The sequence below is a fragment of the Anas platyrhynchos genome, chromosome 11 (genome assembly GCF_047663525.1).
Source record: "Anas platyrhynchos isolate ZD024472 breed Pekin duck chromosome 11, IASCAAS_PekinDuck_T2T, whole genome shotgun sequence".
Taxonomy (NCBI): Eukaryota; Metazoa; Chordata; class Aves; order Anseriformes; family Anatidae; genus Anas; species Anas platyrhynchos.
In genome coordinates this window covers 9,725,635-9,742,867 of record NC_092597.1, presented here as the reverse complement: position 1 = coordinate 9,742,867, position 17,233 = coordinate 9,725,635, and the positions used below count along the sequence as shown (strand labels likewise).

The 17,233-nt window shown below is 39.8% G+C and overlaps 1 protein-coding gene across 3 annotated transcripts in view; it reads left to right on the top strand.

The window, feature by feature from the left end:
• ANXA2 (annexin A2) overlaps nt 1–16,638 on the top strand; it is a 28,018-nt gene extending 11,380 nt beyond the window's left edge. For 2 of the 3 annotated variants that reach the window (XM_072043272.1, XM_027466033.3), the window contains exons 4-13: nt 4,613–4,707; nt 7,856–7,969; nt 9,631–9,721; nt 10,701–10,780; nt 11,129–11,188; nt 11,799–11,892; nt 12,654–12,749; nt 13,480–13,538; nt 14,173–14,295; nt 16,261–16,638. In XM_072043272.1, coding sequence (XP_071899373.1) covers nt 4,613–4,707; nt 7,856–7,969; nt 9,631–9,721; nt 10,701–10,780; nt 11,129–11,188; nt 11,799–11,892; nt 12,654–12,749; nt 13,480–13,538; nt 14,173–14,295; nt 16,261–16,320 — 872 coding nt within the window. In that variant the 3' untranslated portion in view covers nt 16,321–16,638. Of the gene's footprint in view, nt 1–4,612; nt 4,708–5,448; nt 5,506–7,855; nt 7,970–9,630; nt 9,722–10,700; nt 10,781–11,128; nt 11,189–11,798; nt 11,893–12,653; nt 12,750–13,479; nt 13,539–14,172; nt 14,296–16,260 lie in introns of all 3 variants that reach the window. The other variant, XM_027466031.3, reaches the window with a different exon arrangement.
• The last annotated feature ends 595 nt before the right edge of the window (nt 16,639–17,233 follow it).

Sequence of the window (17,233 nt, the reverse complement as noted above, 5' to 3'; positions counted from 1 at the left end):
AGGTTGGAAGAGACCTCAAGATCATCGAGTCCAGCCTCTAACCTAACACTAACAGTCCCCACTAAACCATATCCCTAAGCTCTACATCTAAACGTCTTTTGAAGACTTCCAGGGATGGTGACTCCACCACCTCCCTGGGCAGCCCGTTCCAGTGCCTAACAACCCTTTCGGTAAAGAAGTTCTTCCTAACATCTAACCTAAAACTCCCCTGGCACAACTTAAGCCCATTCCCCCTCGTCCTGTCACCAGGCACGTGGGAGAACAGGCCAACCCCCACCTCGCTACAGCCTCCTTTAAGGTACCTGTAAAGAGTGATAAGGTCACCCCTGAGCCTCCTCTTCTCCAGGCTGAACAAGCCCAGCTCCCTCAGCCGCTCCTCGTAGGACTTGTTCTCCAGGCCCCTCACCAGCTTCATCACCCTTCTCTGGACCTGCTCAAGCACCTCGATGTCCTTCTTGTAGCGAGGGGCCCAAAACTGAACACAGTACTCGAGGTGTGGCCTCACCAGAGCTGAGTACAGGAGGGACAATCACTTCCCTAGCCCTCCTGGTCACACTGCTTCTGATACAAGCCAGGATGCCGTTGGCCTTCTTGGCCACCTGATGAGCACACTGCTGGCTCATATTCAGCCGACTGTCCACCATCACTCCCAGGTCCTTCTCTGCCTGGCAGAGAATTGTTTGGATATATCTTACGCATTCTTATATAAACAATATACAAGTACAGTATTTGTGATGGGGGGAGCCAGTTTTGAGAAGCTACCATTTAAATATCTAGTTGTTTCCCAGCAATGCAAACTCCCTGTATCAGTGTCACCTCTGTTTTGATGGTTGTGTGTTACATGGGTAAAACTTAGCCTTGCTGGCTAAACAACAGATCTATTTGCCTAAGGACAAAAACCTGGGTTAGAATGTCTGACTGTTCTGTTCTGTGTAATATCTCAGTACTCCAACATTCATTCGCACTCTTCAGATTAATTCTTCAAAGGTTAGCCATCTATTTATCTGTTGCGGGATCTGTGAGAAATACTATGGTGTGTTTATTGGGACTTAGATGCTATCTGCAAAAACTGTGCTGCACAAATACATTGCTCAGCCTTTTGCTGGGCTTTCACTGGAGTTGAGTTTAGCGGAGGGTTGTTCTGTGTATCCAACAGCCTAGAAAGGGAGATGTGCAAATATGGCTCTAGAGTATAGAAAAACTGGTAGCAGTTAGCAATAGTTTGAGCTAGAGTTTGCATAATGCCAGTGAATTGTTACAGTTCTGTCTTGTTGCGTTTGTAGTAAATGCCATTGCTATGCTATTTTCACTTTTACAGTATTGAGGTTTTCTGTAGAGTTCATCTAGTACCTTAGTATTTTCTTTTTAAGTGTTGTTTTGCTGCATAGGACAAGAAACCATTTAATATCTGTATAACACTCCATTATGCCCTTCATGTTGTATAGATTAGTGCAGGTATATGAGCTTAAATAAAAGAAATACCAGTAGAGCATATGCTAGATTTCCTTTTCATTCTTTGTAGGAAAGAAGACTGCTAAAGTCTCTTTCTTGTTTCCAAAGTACTCCCCAGAATTATGACTTTATGTATCTCAAATAGTTTAAATAATTGTCAGGCTAGTATGTGAATAGTTCAGTACTTGCAACTCAAACCACACCCTTTTGTTGAGGTCTGTGGTATATCTTTTGATTCCCTGACTGGCAGAATTCAAACATGATTTTTTTTTTTGTAGGAAATGTTTTATTGTATGAATGTTTTATTACATTCATATAACATATAAAACATCATATGAATGTTTTATTGTAGGAAAGTGTTTGTGACATATAATTTTATATATATATATATGTATATATATATGTGTGTGTATATATATATATAAAGTGTATATATATGTCCAGAAATCATTAAAACAGTAATGAGGTGTAAACCATAGTATAAGTGTTGTGTAAAATCGAATTCACTTTTTTATGTGGTGTGTTCAACATGCCCATACCTTTTAGCAGAGTTTTTCTTGTTTTGAAGTAAAAGTTTAGAGGAATTGTGCTGGCATGCTGGTGAGGGGGCACAGTGCCCAAAATTCACCAAACTGTATCAGTTGCATATTTAGAATATCAGTATATCAGAATATCAGTAAAGAAACATTGCAACATAGTTTGGGTTTGGTGCAATGTTACTAAGTAAAAAGCCGAAGCTCAAATTAGTCCTATTTTATCTGAGTTTTTCCCTTTAACTCTAATGGGTTTGGGGTTTTATCAAAGGAAAATAAGACAAGTCATGGTCGTGAGCTCAGTCAAATGGTTATAGGACTGTGTTGGTACCAGATCTTTGATGGTTTTGAGGTCTTGCAAGGGCTAATTGCATACATCTCCCACTAATAACGGGAGCCAGCTACAATCCCGCTTAATTGATGGATGCAGGTTGATGATCTCTGTCATACTTCAATGCTGTTAGGGCTGATAGCTTCTGGTGTTCTGTCCATCGTGCATTTGAAAATGAAATCGAAGAGAACAGACTTCAACTAAGTGAGTTGAAGAAACATATGCCAGCTCTGGCAAAATAAGAATGTTTGCTCTGTTCTCACCTCCTCCAAGAAAATTAGGAGACTGTTCACATCCTCTTTTTTATTCAGAACAATGCTGGTGCTTTAGCAAGTATATTTCCATCTGCAAGGAACCTTCTGTATTTAAAAAACAAAACAAAACAAAACAAAAAAAAAAAAAAAACTGAGCAACTTTGTTACCCATTGATAAAAATATACTGATGAAATCTATCCTGAAACTTCGAGAGACTTTAGTGAGCAGCAGAGAAAAATGAGCAGCTGAAATGCTCCACCCCACCTCAGCAGATGTGAGTCAGCATCCTGTCCAGGCAGTACCATTCCCAAGTGTGCAGTCCATAAATGCCAGAGCAATGAGTTGGCGCATATTTTCATCCACAAAGCATTTGAATAAGAAATTTGGATGCAGTCATTTGTGGGCTTCTAAGCTATCACAATTGTCATAAAACTTCCAAATGTCATTTATCAGTTTTGAATTGTTTAAATTTAGAATTTATTAAAACGCTTAAGAGATTTTTCTATGCCTAAGCCCTGTAAAGGCTGAAAAGCTGTGTGCGTGTGTGGCCATTTCTGGACTGGGAGAATTTGCTTTATTTTGTAAAATGGAAACACTTTAAAATGTTCTAGCTGTAGATTATGGCTGAAGTGTGCAGTCAGCATGTTCTCAGACCAGAATTTCTAACTAAGAGGTATAATGCTTTCCAGGGCTTTTTGGTATTTGCAGGCCAAGCTTATGTGAATAAGAGCACGGATGTAGGTCTGCCTCGATATGAGCTAAGGACATGGGGCTATCAAGTACAGTACTTCCACATGAAGAATGTGGGCAAGAGGGAGACAGGAAGCTGAATCTTTCAGACTTGTTTCAGATTCTCTAACTAGGAATTACAAATTTTTTTTGCAACATTGAGTATGATTTATTATATAATATCTATTGCAGTTGTCTCAAGCTGCTGTGAGGTTGCTTTTGGTATTAGGGAATATAAATGTAAATGGGTTCTGGCAGGGATCCAGGATCTGCTCCTAGCTGCTGATGCATTCTGTACTGTCTGGTTTCTATCAAAAAAAAATCATCACTTACACTAATGTGTGCACAAATGTGAAAGAAGCTATTTGTAATGTTTGTTGTAGTAAATGTAGAGAACTGAGTCCCTCTGGGCGTGATCTGATGTCTAGTTTAGAACCTCATATTTGCTTAAAGCCTACCATGCAATTCACTATTTAAAAAACTATACACAAATCATCTTTCTGTTGCAGAACATGCGCTATATTAGTCTTAGATGTACAATACTTAGAAATACTTTTTTCCTTTTCTAAGCTTGTAGTTGAACGTCAGTGCATGGATTTGGAAATCTTCACTTAAATTCATTTAAAGCTAAACCTTTATTGATGCATTGTTCAGCTACTAAAATAGAGGTTGGGATTTTGAACACACAAATCTCTAGCTAGCTTTATTAAAGCTCAGTGCAAATCTTCTAGTTGTGATTAAAAACCAAACAAACAAAACGTACAATGTTCCCTCCAGTGTGGAAAAAACAAACAAAAAAACCCACAACCAACGACTATACAAACTACTACAGCTGGGAGAACACAGAGGATACTGTTTTATTTTTATTTTCCCCATTTTTATGTTTGGAGTGTTAGTTAAATGACTAGGGGGTGAATTAGAAAATATAACTGTTTTATTATGAAGCCTTAATTGAAAACACTGAACTCAAATGTTTAAGTTTAAATTTGTTCCAGTTTTAAAGCCTGTGTTCCTGAGCAACTTGCTTTGCAGAGTACTGAGTGAACACAAGTGAAGCAGAAAACAGAAGCAGCAAAACAGGTCATGGACTAGACTTTGTTGATGTGTTTACTTGCCTGTGCACACAAAGATCTGCATTGCATTGAAAATCTGGTCTGTCTCCAGTGCCAGGGCATTACATATACCAATTAATAAGAGCAACTGAAGTTTGCTCCAGACAGCGCATATGCTGTGTTTTGAGTGTCAGGGAACATACTAATACAAAGGGAGAGTAAAAAGAATTTCCTTAACTTGTTGTCTTATGTCTTTTTAGGTGTGGATGAGGTCACCATCATCAACATCCTGACAAACCGCAGCAATGAACAGAGGCAGGATATTGCTTTTGCCTATCAGAGGAGAACAAAAAAGGTAGCAGAACTTGCAGAAATGCTAATTATTAATTTTATGGATAGTTATTAGATTTTCAGGCCTTGTACATCTTGCAGTTAACTTGGAATAAGCTGGAGATAAATACTGTTTGGTTAATTTTTTCAGTGGAAGATGCACATACTGTGCTCATATGTTAGAGTTTAGGACTGGGAGTATTCCAAATAGGTCAAATACGTACAACTGGGACTGAAACCTTTTGGAGATGGTGATTTCCTAGCACTTACAGAAATCATGATGGGTAACATATCAGCCATCCAGCCATCAAGATTCCATGCTGAAATGTGTTCAACAATAGTGAAAAGCCATTGACAGCAAGTGTCTCAATTAGAAGGAAAAGGTGAAAAGCAATGGTCTTAGGGGAGTTACATATATTGTTAAGACAACTCAGCATAAAGAAAACATTCCATTTCTGTTCACAGGTGTAGTTTAAATGAGAAAAGACTGCAGTCAGTTGTTCTACAAGTGCTGCAGATGTGGAACAAAGTGATGTAATGAGCTGAACTAGGTACTGTTCTGTCAGAAGTATTGTATGCACTGATCTATTGATGGAGAGAAATCTAAAATAATAAGCAGCAGTCTGCATAATGAGTCCTTCTGTCTGGAAGTCAGGAGATGTTCTCTTGACTTTTGAAGTTGAAAGGCTTATAATTTAAGTTTTATGCCCACATAAAAGAAGAAACTTGTGTAGAGGTGGAATTATGATGAATGTATCTCTTTCAGGTTTGCCAGACCCCAAATGGTAGTCCTACAAGCCAGAATGCTCATCCAAAACCACATGTAAATTTGAAGTTTAGTTTTGTAAATTCACCAGCTGTTATGCATGGCTGATATAGGCACATATGTGCGGAAACACACATAGGTTGGACACATGCATGTGTGCACGTCTGCACCTTGGCAGTCACTTCCTGTGGGTAGTGGGAAAATCTTCCATATAAACTGGACCCTAGTAGTCAAGTGTATCACTCTAAGCTCTGTTAAATGTTTTGCATGACCACAAAAATGCACAGCCAAGAAAATATGCAGCTTCTTTCATGTAAGTGTTTTTATCTCTTCCTTTACTTTTTTTCCTTGCTGCAACCCAAAAGCAAACTGAATTTATCAAGTACAAAAAGTGCCTAAGGATAAACAGCTATAGAAATAACAGAAATCTTCAGTAGAGACCACTCAGTGAAATAAACAAGTGAATGGTAAGAGAGGAGAAAATGGAATACAAAAAGACGTATCTTGTTCAGTGATGCAGGTATATGTTCCAGGGGAAGTATCTCATGGATTTGTTTGGCAATACATTGTGCTAGGCTGCTCATTTTGTGTGTTGCAGGATTTCTCAATAGATTATTATAATAAATAAAAAGTTGCAGATCTAGCCCCATTTTCATTCCTATGAGTTGAGCTATGTTTAGTGGGAACTACTGGTAATCTTGAGGGATGGTTTGATCTATGAAATCCTTCCCCATCACAAGCATTAGTGGAACTACTGGTGACTGCTGGGGGTTCTGCATGCGTGTCTCTCCAAAGCTTCACGTGTTTCTGGTCAATCCTAACTGCCAACAATGATCTCTAAGTTTGAAAGGATCTGCTAATAGCCACATGCTCATTTGGAACACTGAGTAAAATCATCAATTTACAAATAACAAAGAAAGCAGTTACCTGTCTGTTGCCTCCTATGTGCTTCTCTCCTGGAGCACACTTAGCTGTGGCTGAGGGTGGCAGAGTGGAGCCCCCGCTTTACTACGTGTGGGGAGACACTCTTATCTTTCCAGGAGCCTGCTCATATGAGGGCATGTTCTTGATTCAGTTTGGGGTGTTTTGTTACAGTTAGTTTGGTAACTCATATTCTATTGATTTGTATTTCCTTCAGCCTTGGTGTGAAAGTGCAAAGATTGCAAAGCCTTTACTTGTTTAATTGTGATTCATGTCATTGTTAAAATTCATTTTAGAGGTATTTGGTTGTTTTCTGTTTCAGCTGATGTCTGAAGAACCTGTTTCCACACAAATAGTGAAATCTTGTATGCAGTCAATTAGTGTACTAAAATATCTGTTGGACTAAAGCAGCTAGATGCCCAAGACTCAACGTTGTGGCCAATCCATGCAGTAAATGCATAAAGTATTAGCATATATTAGCATCCTGGATTAAATTGGTGACTTTGGAAATAAATGCCTTGTCTGTTTATTTCTCTGGTACAAACTTATTTGCAGTTTTGCTGAGGCTACTTTTATCTTTCTTCTTTTCTTCCCTGCCTCTCAATCTCACAAATTGTTACTGTAGAAAGCAGCAATTGATAAGCAACAACTCTCCTCTGAGTGCTGTGTACTTACCTTCAGCTTAGGGAAGGTACTGACCTGTGTGGACTCCAGACTTCATTCCAGGGATTTGAACTTCGGAACTGCACTGCAATGAAGCTGATCCTAACATTATTTAAGTAACATCTGAATTCCATAAAAGAGGAACTGTCACTGACTTTAATGCAGACCCGCATGCATCCTGTGAAGTGAATATACGTGTTTCTTCGTCTAGGACTGACTGGTGATTAACAATAGACTTTGGATACACAATTCTGATAGTTTTCTTGAAGATCAGGGTATTTTTTCTTCCCTTAAGGATCATTCTTTTTCTCTTCAGCTGGCTGTTTGGGAACTGGGCCTTTACAATGGAATAACTGCAGTCAGTTTTCCAATGTGTCAGCTAATGTAGGGTTGTGATAATAGGAAAAACACAAATAATATGGTGCTACAGGGAAAACTGTGAACGTATGATGGAGAAACCCTGACAGTAGGGAGCCACACTCAGATCTGTCAGTGCTTATTAGATCTAACAAAGTGTCTGTGCTTCAAGACCAGAGATGAGTTGTTCAGAGTCACTTGGATGTCTTTGCATCATGCTTCCCAGCACTTTGCCAGCCACCAGTGAATTTCTCTGTATAGTCAAAGGATGAGAAAATTTCTATTTACCCTAACTTCATTTTTAGGCTTTCACAAAACAAAAGCTCTTTATGTTCTGTTTCCTTGTCGATTGTTTAATAAACACTGTTGCAGGCTTGGTGATTTAAAGCACTGCAGGCTAAATTCACTGGAGATCAGAAGTGAGCTTTAATTTTGTCCTTCCATCCTGTCTCCTTTTTCTTTACAGGAACTTTCAGCAGCACTCAAGTCTGCTTTGTCAGGTCATTTAGAGGCAGTGATCTTGGGCTTGCTGAAGACACCATCACAGTATGATGCATCTGAACTGAAAGCTGCCATGAAGGTAAATGAGATTTGTAATTTCAGTCTGTTAGTCTGATGTCACTATGTCAGGAATTAATTTGTATTCAAGGGCAGTTTTCAAATACATCAATTTTTTTGTTTTATTTTATTATTTTAGTTTAGTCCTACAGTTTAAGCATCCATCTGCAAGGCATCCAAAATCTCAGTGGGAAATTAAAGAAGTTCTGTGATTTTTTTTCATGTGATTTATAGGGTTAATTAAATCCTCTTTTTAGGAAAAATTGAATCAGGTCAGGTGTAACTGATAGGCTGCTCTGACTAGTTGCTGCTCTCATGACTGTTCTTTAAAACAATGTACAGGTTCCTAGTACAAAAAAAAAAAAAGGATAAGAGAGCAGCTGCTAGCTGGAGCTATTAAATCCTCTGCATGCATTTATAGGCTGAGAAAGTAGTTTGCAGTTACTGGGTCATATCACTGATTTTGAAAGAACATCGTGTACCAGGCCTGCATCTGTGTAGAACATAAGGAGGAGGGGGCATCAAAGCATTCTTGGAGCAACAGTAACACACTGAACTCAGTCCCCTACAGTCACACGTAAGCATGGAATAGGTCACTAGTTGAGAAGTATCTGCTCTGCCAGCCACTGAAACAAGACTTTGAGAGGTGCTCATGCCACGGCTTTCACCTTTCTAAGCAAACTAAAGTTTGGAAGCTTGTATTTATAATCATCCCTTAAATTCCAAATATTCTTCATGTGGTTATTTTTTTAACATGTAAAAAACCCCACACAAGTATTACAATTTATATGCTGAAACTCAGAACAAGACAGATGATTTACTAATTTGTCCAGACTATGAAAAGCAAGTAGAAAAAAAAAATGCCAGTACTGATATGGTAACCCTTTAATGGGGGGCCAAATCCATTCTTTGAGCAATCATATGCTGCCCTCTTCTGGTTTAAACCCAGGCTATCCAGAATTTGCTGTAAATCTAATGTGTGTGTGTGTATCTTATGCCATATTATGTTTAGGATAACCATATACTTGCAGCATTTCTGCTGCATTTACCACCTGAATACCAAACCATTAACTTAGAGTCACTATAGGTACGAAGTATTATATTCTCTTATTAAGTCGGACATTCCCATCTCCCAAGCACTCAGTCTACTCTTCTGAGTTTGCTTGAGCTTAAGATCGATTTGATTATTTTCTTAACTTTGCTTTCATAGTTGGTGAGGTGTCTGGAGGGAGGTAGGGAAGAACAAATTGGTTGCTGCCCATTTGCATGCTAAGAATCAGAGTTTCATCCTGTGCTGTCGATACAAAGAACCACCCGTAGGCTGCTATAAATTGACTTCCAGCAGTTGCGGTGGTGGTGGTGAGGTCGCTGAGAGTTACAGACACTTGTGAAAAATGCACATTGCCCAGAGAGAATACTTGCAACAAGATCTCAAAGCTATTAGGGAAACCTAATATTTGGCAAATAGAAATGTTCCATCTGGGGTGTCTGTGGCCCATTAGAAACATCTATACAGTTACCAAAAATATCCTTGAATGGTTGTGCAACTGTTAAGAGTGGGAGAAAGGAGAGAGGATAATGAAATATCTGTAAAATATTTTGAAACTGTTCAAGCATGTCTGTTTTTCAAGCATGTCTGTTCAAGCATGTCTAGCAACTAACTGAACTACATATGTGTTCCAGGGCCTGGGAACTGATGAAGACACTCTCATTGAAATCATCTGCTCACGGACAAATCAGGAGCTTAGTGAAATTAATAGAGTCTACAGAGAAAGTAAGTTCATTTTGAAAGTTTCAATGCATTATGTTTGAACATGAAGCTACTTGGATAATAACCCCTTTGTATTGATTTCACTGAATTTCTTATACCATGTCTGCTTTGATTCTCTGGTGTTTGGGTATAAGAAATCCCCTAAAGCATACTTAGAAGTTTTTTGTTAGATCTGCCAGAAAAGACATGAAGTAAAACTTCATAAAATTGGTCATTCTGTTTGTGTTCATTGCAATTTGTAGTACAGATGTCCATTATCTGTTTGTTTCCTTGAGCTTCAAGACTGAGCTTCACCAGAAATAGATTGAAATAGAAAAAATTGCTCTGTGCTAATGCTTAACTGTTGTCAAGCAATTCCACTAAGACACTGGTAGAATCAAAAAGGACAAGCAAAAACAATGTAGTCTTAATGACATATATTGAAAAAACTATGTAACAGCGGACAGAATGTTGCTACTGTAAATGAAATTGCTATACAACAGGAGAGAGAATGTGATCTTGTAGCATTTGGAAAAACACAAAGATGTTGTGACACCATACTGGAATCACATGCAACATTCCTTTTTTCTATCATAACAGCTTTTGTCTTCTGCATTAAACTTGTAATTGTAGTTGTCTAATTGTAAGTCCATGAGTGGTGAAGGTCTAAATGCTATGGCTGGCAAACAAGCAGTCATTGATAACTAAGATCGGTGTAGTAGTATATTCAGCTTAAAGCAAAATTCCCTTCCTTTTAATATCCTCAGGCTCTCCTGTTATCTTTCCACATCAGGAGGTAGGCTTTGTTGACATGGGAACTCCAGAAACTAGCTGATAGCAGTGTTTTTTTCTTTTGTATGGAAGCATGCGTTTTCCTTGCTTTCCATGTATGATTTAGATGGTAGCTGTATGTTGCTGTGCATAAAACAGTCATCAGGTACTGTTCTAGTAATGAGATATTTGTAGGATACCTTTAATTGAAAAAGAATTTTTTGTTTTCTAGTGTACAAGACAGAACTGGAAAAGGATATTATATCAGACACATCTGGTGACTTCCGCAAGCTGATGGTTGCCCTGGCCAAGGTGGGTCTTTGTCTTTCCGCTTTTCCTAATGTGCCTGCCCATTGGTAATTGACTGGTGATTGCCAGAAAAACAATAGGATTTCTGATTCAATATTAAATTTCCTTGTATTTTCAGTCTTTTGAAAATAAATAAAAGTAATTCAAATGTTGAAGGATGGTGTATTTTGACAGGAACATAGTGTTTATAGCCGCTTCATAAGCAAAGCATAGCTTCATTCATAAAGTGAAGCATAAGTTTACTCATTTAGCAAACGCTGATTAATAAAACAAAAGAGAAAAAAAAATGCATATAGTAAGTTGCTCACAATCTATTAAATGTCTTCTAAACCCTGCTATTCTCATTTGAAGGGCAAAAGATGTGAAGATACTTCTGTGATCGACTATGAACTGATTGACCAAGATGCTAGGGTAAGTGCTGGTAAGAACCATGAAATGTCTCAAGTTGGTCAAACTTATGGAGATATTCAGAGTACAATTTCTGTGAGAATTGGAAGCATTTATGAAGACAGGTGTGTATATTTCAGATGGTATTGCTTAGCAATGTTTGCATGCTCTCAAGGTATTTGTTACTTGCAATCTTGATGACAATTTTCATGGGCTACTTACCTGTAGAAAAACTCTGGTATTTCTTTTAGGCACATAGAAAATGAGATCTTGTAACAAAAGGGAGCATCTTGCAAAGACTGGCAACCAAAAAATTGCAAAAGATTTAGAGAGAGGGATTATTGAACTTAGTGGCTGTGTAATGCTTGTTGATTACACCTGTAAGTTACCAAAAGCAGTTCTGCTGAGGTAAACAGAGCTAATTAGAGTAATTGCTTTCTATTTACCTCTGCTTAGTTTTAGTCTTGGTTTTGGGTTACATCTATATATTTTGTCCTTAGTGATCTGCCCAGCCATGTGTCCTTTTGTATTTCTCCCACGGACACAGTTCCAGTAGTGCTGTTTTTCTAGTAACTGTATATATTTGAGATGTTTTTTGTGTAACTCACGATTTTGCTTTTCTTTCTAAACTCAGGAACTCTATGATGCTGGTGTGAAGCGGAAGGGAACTGATGTGCCCAAATGGATCAACATTATGACTGAAAGGAGTGTTCCACACCTGCAAAAAGGTGCTGTTCAAAAGATGGATTTTTTTCCCTATAAGAGCAAGTTAGAGCAAAGTAGTAACTATTTTGTCCCAAAGGTGATGGAGATGAGTGTGAAAAGTAATAAAACAAGGAAATCTTACTCATATACATATTGTTACAGGTTTTTTTTTAATTATCTGTGGATATGTTAATCTCAAAATTTGAATGTAGAGCTCTTTTTTACTTTTTTTTTTTTTTTTACTATTTTTTTTTTGCAACAATTGCCCAGTGGTATGCCATATACATTGAGAATGAAAATGTTACAAATCTAGAAAATGGGTTGCGTGAAACCTTGAAGAGGTCCTTCAACTTTTCATTCTGTCCCAGGGTAGGTTAGCTATATCACACATTTAAATTTGACATTGAAGGCCATCAAGCAGCTTCTGTAAGCACATGGGAAAGCCATTTGAACATTTTCAGGAGCTAAATCACTGTTGTTTCTAAAAATACTAGTGACAGGACTAAGATGGTATTCTAGAGGATTGTGGAGGTGTTCAAGGAAAACAAAAAGATAATAGCATGGGAACTTCATTATCAGCTGGCAAACTGGCTGTACTTAAGAGAGAGTTCTCAGAGGGACTTGGACAGATATTTTTTTAAAGAAAATATCTGTCCAAGATATTTTTTTAAATAATTTTTTAAACCATGTCTCTGCATTGCTCTGTCTGCATTTTTGGTTTGTGTGGTTGCTTTTACACCTCTTGGTTTGACTTTGATTTCATCTGCTTTCTTTCTTGTAATAGTGTTTGAGCGGTACAAGAGCTACAGTCCATATGATATGTTGGAGAGCATCAAGAAGGAGGTTAAGGGAGATCTGGAGAATGCCTTCCTTAATCTTGGTGAGTTACTCTGAAGTGGTCTACCTTTAGATAGTATCTTTTTTGGTGCACTTGCAGCATAATGGGATGAGAATAGGGCCCAGGTTCTTCTGTATCTCTGGAGGAGAAAGAAACTAGAAAGGCTGGCACTATTAGGTCCATTTGCATATTTTAGGACATTACAAGTATTGAGAAGTAGCAGATTTTTGCCCTCTGCAAAATATATATCTTAATTGCCAAATGAAAATGAAAAGGCACGTTTTGTGATCTATTGTTAGTTTAAGGCTCAGTGTCACAGAAATTAATGTTTTTTTTCCCCCGAACACAAAAGGTTGGAATTCTAGCTGGGCACATTAAGCATTCAACATGGACATAGGCTGGAGATAGAGCAGTGTGTGTGTGTGAGGGAAGATAGGATGTGGAGGATACTGGGTGGCTGCTATTTTGGTATGTGTTGAAAATGACATTGCCAGGTTTCATGGGATATTTTTTAAGAAGAGAATTCATTTCAAACTGAGAGAAACAAATTGTTTAAGGAAACTGCAAAACAAAAAGGAAGGGATAGCCAAACAACTTGTAAGCAACCTCAGCTAAAAATGATTAATTACTCCAGATCCCCTTCTGGAGAAACCGTTGGTAGAAACCTTATTTTGAGTACTTAGCACATCTTTAAAAAGACTCCAAGATTCTGTGTTCTGTTCTTCCATGAATGGGCAGGATGTGTACCTATTCCTCATCTTTCTCTCTTCAGTCCAATGCATTCAGAACAAGCAGCTGTATTTTGCGGACAGACTGTATGATTCCATGAAGGTAGGGAAGACTGTTCATTCTTACTACTCATTATCTTCTAGCCATTGTTTCACCAAATTTTTGTTTGTTAGATAGTTTTATTCATATGATGTCTAACTGGCATGTGGATGAATGAACCAAGACTTAATACTGTTCAAAAGCATTCTTTAATAGCTATATGTATCTGGTGTGGGGAAGTCCGGGGGGGGTCATGTAATAATGATTTTCATTAGATTAGTTGACTGTTTTTGCAGGTAAACAAGAGCTGATAGTAGAAAAATCATTTATTGAAATGCCAAATCAGATAACTAAATTTGCCTCAAAACATTTCCTTGAGAAAAGGGATGGAAGAGAAACGCCTGGTGACAGCTGTTAGACAATACCAGGAAGAAGACCTCCTGGTGAACTGGAACTGCGGATTGCAGTCTAGGTAGCTAGATGGGTGTCTATGGGTGTTGGTCAAACACTGCTGATGAGAAGGATATGTTCATGCTCAAATTCCTGGATCACAATAATGACTTTAGTTAGAAGGTGTAATTCATTGGATCTTTTACTGATGCATCTCAGTTACCTGTAGTTCATTGTTTTTCTATCAGTTACAGCATCCTTTCATGCATTTCATCTCTTAAAGTTCTAAATGTGAATGTGCTTGTAGGGCAAGGGAACCCGTGACAAGGTCCTGATCAGGATTATGGTCTCACGCTGTGAGGTTGACATGCTGAAAATTAAGAGTGAATTCAAGAGGAAATATGGAAAATCCCTCTATTATTTCATCCAGGTAAGTTTTCAGCTTTCTGTTTATATTAATTGTGTGGACATTCATGGTGCTCTTCTTTGGGCTAATTCTACCATTAGAATTCATGGGAAGTCCTTCAGAGGCTGCAGTGAGAATAGTAGGTCATTACCAGTTATCAATGCCCAATAGAAAAACCCACCTTAAACTTTCAAGTCTACTGCTGGTGCAGTTCCTGGCAGCCAATTGACTGTTATGTGTGGGTTTAGTCCAATGAGTTGATGTATTATAAAAGAAAATTCTGTTCACCTATCTCAGACTAAAAGAAAAAAAAAAATTGCTCTAGGATTGTCATGGTTCTGCTTGAGTGGGCAGCCGAGCTCCACCACAGCCGCTCTCTCACTCCCCCTCCTCAAAGAGGAATGGGGAGAAAATATGTGAAAAGGGCTCAAGGGTTGAGATAAGGACGAGAAAATCATGCAGTAATTATTGTAAGGGGCAAAACAGACTCAGCATAAGGAGATAGTAAGATTTATTGCCTATTACTAACAAGCGAGAGAAGTGAGAAACAAAGGAAAGAAACCAAAAGCACCTTCCCCCCCATCCACCCTCTTCCACCTCCTCCCCCCGAGCGGCACAGGGGAACGGGGGAATGGGGGTTATGGTCAGTCTACAGCACTTCTTCTCTGCCGCTCCTTATCGGTCACTCTCGGCCCCTGTGCTGTGGGGTCCCACCCACGGGATGCAGTCCTTGATGAACCGATCCGGCGTGGGCTTCCCACAGGCAGCAGCTCTTCCAGAGCTGCTCCAGATATGGGTCCGTACCACGGGGTCCATCCCTCAGGAGAAAACTGCTCCAACCTGGCTCCCCTACGGGCAGCAGCTCCTGCCAGATCACCTGCTCCTGCATGGGCTCCTCTCCACGGGCTACAGGTCCGGAATCTGCTCCGGCAGGGGTCTTCCACAGGCGGCAGCCTCTGTCGGTGCAGGTCCACCTGCTCCACCGGGGTCTCCTGCACAGGCTGCAGCGTGGAACCCTGCTCCACCGTGGTACTCCACGGGCTGCAGGGGGACATCCTGCTTCACCATGGTCCTCACCACAGGCCGCAGGGGACTTCTGCTCCGGCGCCTGGAGCACCTCTCCCCCTCCTTCTGCGCTGATCTTGGCGCCTGCAAGGCCGTTCTTCACTCCCTTCGCTCTCCCAGCTGCTGTGTGGCGCAGTGTTTTTTTCCCTGTCTTTAAATATGCTCTCACAGAGGCGCAAAACAACATCGCTTATTGGCTCAGCTCTGGAAAACAATGGGGCCCTTCCCAAACATGGGGCAGCTTCTAGATCCTTCTCACAGAAACCACCCATTTGCCCCCCCTGCTACCAAAACCTTGCCATGTAAACCCACTACAAGGATTGCTGAATGAACATAGATCATCTGAATTGTTATCTTTCATTCCAGTGCCCAAGGAGTAGGCTTTTTAGCCAGATTTTTTGTCCCTTTGTGTGATTGTGTAGAGGAAATATTAAGTGATAGATTTTATTTAATTTGGGGTATAGGTAAAGAGCTTGTGCAGCTGTTTAAAACTGTTCCTATATCCACCTTTGCATCAGCAAGATACGTTCTTCCTTGTTTAGATGTAGTTGCAATCAAAACCTTAAGCCCAAATATTTTCCTAAAAATGTCAATTTGAAACTATAAGTAAGTTTTCAAAATTGTGAATTTAATGTATAAATTTTTGAGGTGATTAGTGAAAAGGAACAGAATCAAGTTGTTCAGCTTTCCTTTGTTGTGTTACTCTTTTTTTGTACCAAAACTTCCTGCATTGACCTTGCATATGTTTTGCAGAAATGATAAATAATTCCCATTCACATTTAAGTAAAACTCCAATTTTGATAGTCTACTCCAGGCTGGCAAGGCTTCAGCTGTAAAACAGTCAGTCCCACATGTTTAGAATATAAAGTGTATGCCTTCATATTTTGCAATTGTTTCTTAATACATTTTTTTTTGTCTTTACAGCAAGACACAAAAGGTGATTACCAGAGGGCACTGCTGAACCTGTGTGGTGGAGAGGACTGAAAACTGTGATGGAAGAAAACCAGATCAAGAGACATGCTTTTTCTGCTCTTCCTATTACTGTAACCCTAGGAAAAATGACTTGCCTGGCTAACCTTGACTTGCCTTTCTATCTGCAAGACCACTGTTATAGCATGCTTTCCAAGTGCTGTTTGCACTTCTCTCAGCAGCAGTGCTCTGCTTGGTTCCGCCAAAGTCCTTAACAGCATAAAGCCACAGAAACTAACGTTACAGAGATAAGAGGTGAAAGTGCTTCTGAAAGACCGCCTCTTTGTGCCATGTTTCTAATAAAACTTAAATAAAACGGAAGTTTTACTTTAAGATGTATCTCTTTTGGACCTTTAATTTGAAAATTGTATGAACAATTGATACATATTTAGCCTTTGCCAACCGTTCTCTGTATTTTGTTTTCTCCCTGTGGCTGAAACCTCATCTTCCACCCTCGAAGCCTTTCCCCTGTTTGGTTACGCAATTTCTTACGAAAAGCAAAACGATTCCCCTGATTTTTATTTATGTACGTTTGCAAATCAGTGACAGTAAAACTCAAGCCCCGGGTGTTTGTGTTTGTTTTTGATTTTTTTTTTTTTTTTTTTTTTTGTCCGTGTAAAACAAGGGGCGAGTATTTGTGAGTCCCCCTCCAGCAGTGTTCAGAGCGGGCCGCACCCTGCCGGGGTGCCTCAGGCCTTCGGCCCGTGAGGAGGCAGCTTCCCGCCTTCTGCCTTCCCGCCCTTTTTCCCGCGCGTGCCGCTCCCGCCGGGCCGCGCCTCGCGCCTGAGGGGCGCTGAGCTCCTCAGCAGGCTGCGGGCAGCCCCCGCGCGCCTCTCGTCTGCCTCAGGGGGCCCGGGGCCGCCCAAAACCCAGCCGAGAGCCGTGAGGGAAGCCGCAGGCGTACGCCGTGCCCCCGATGCCCTGCCTG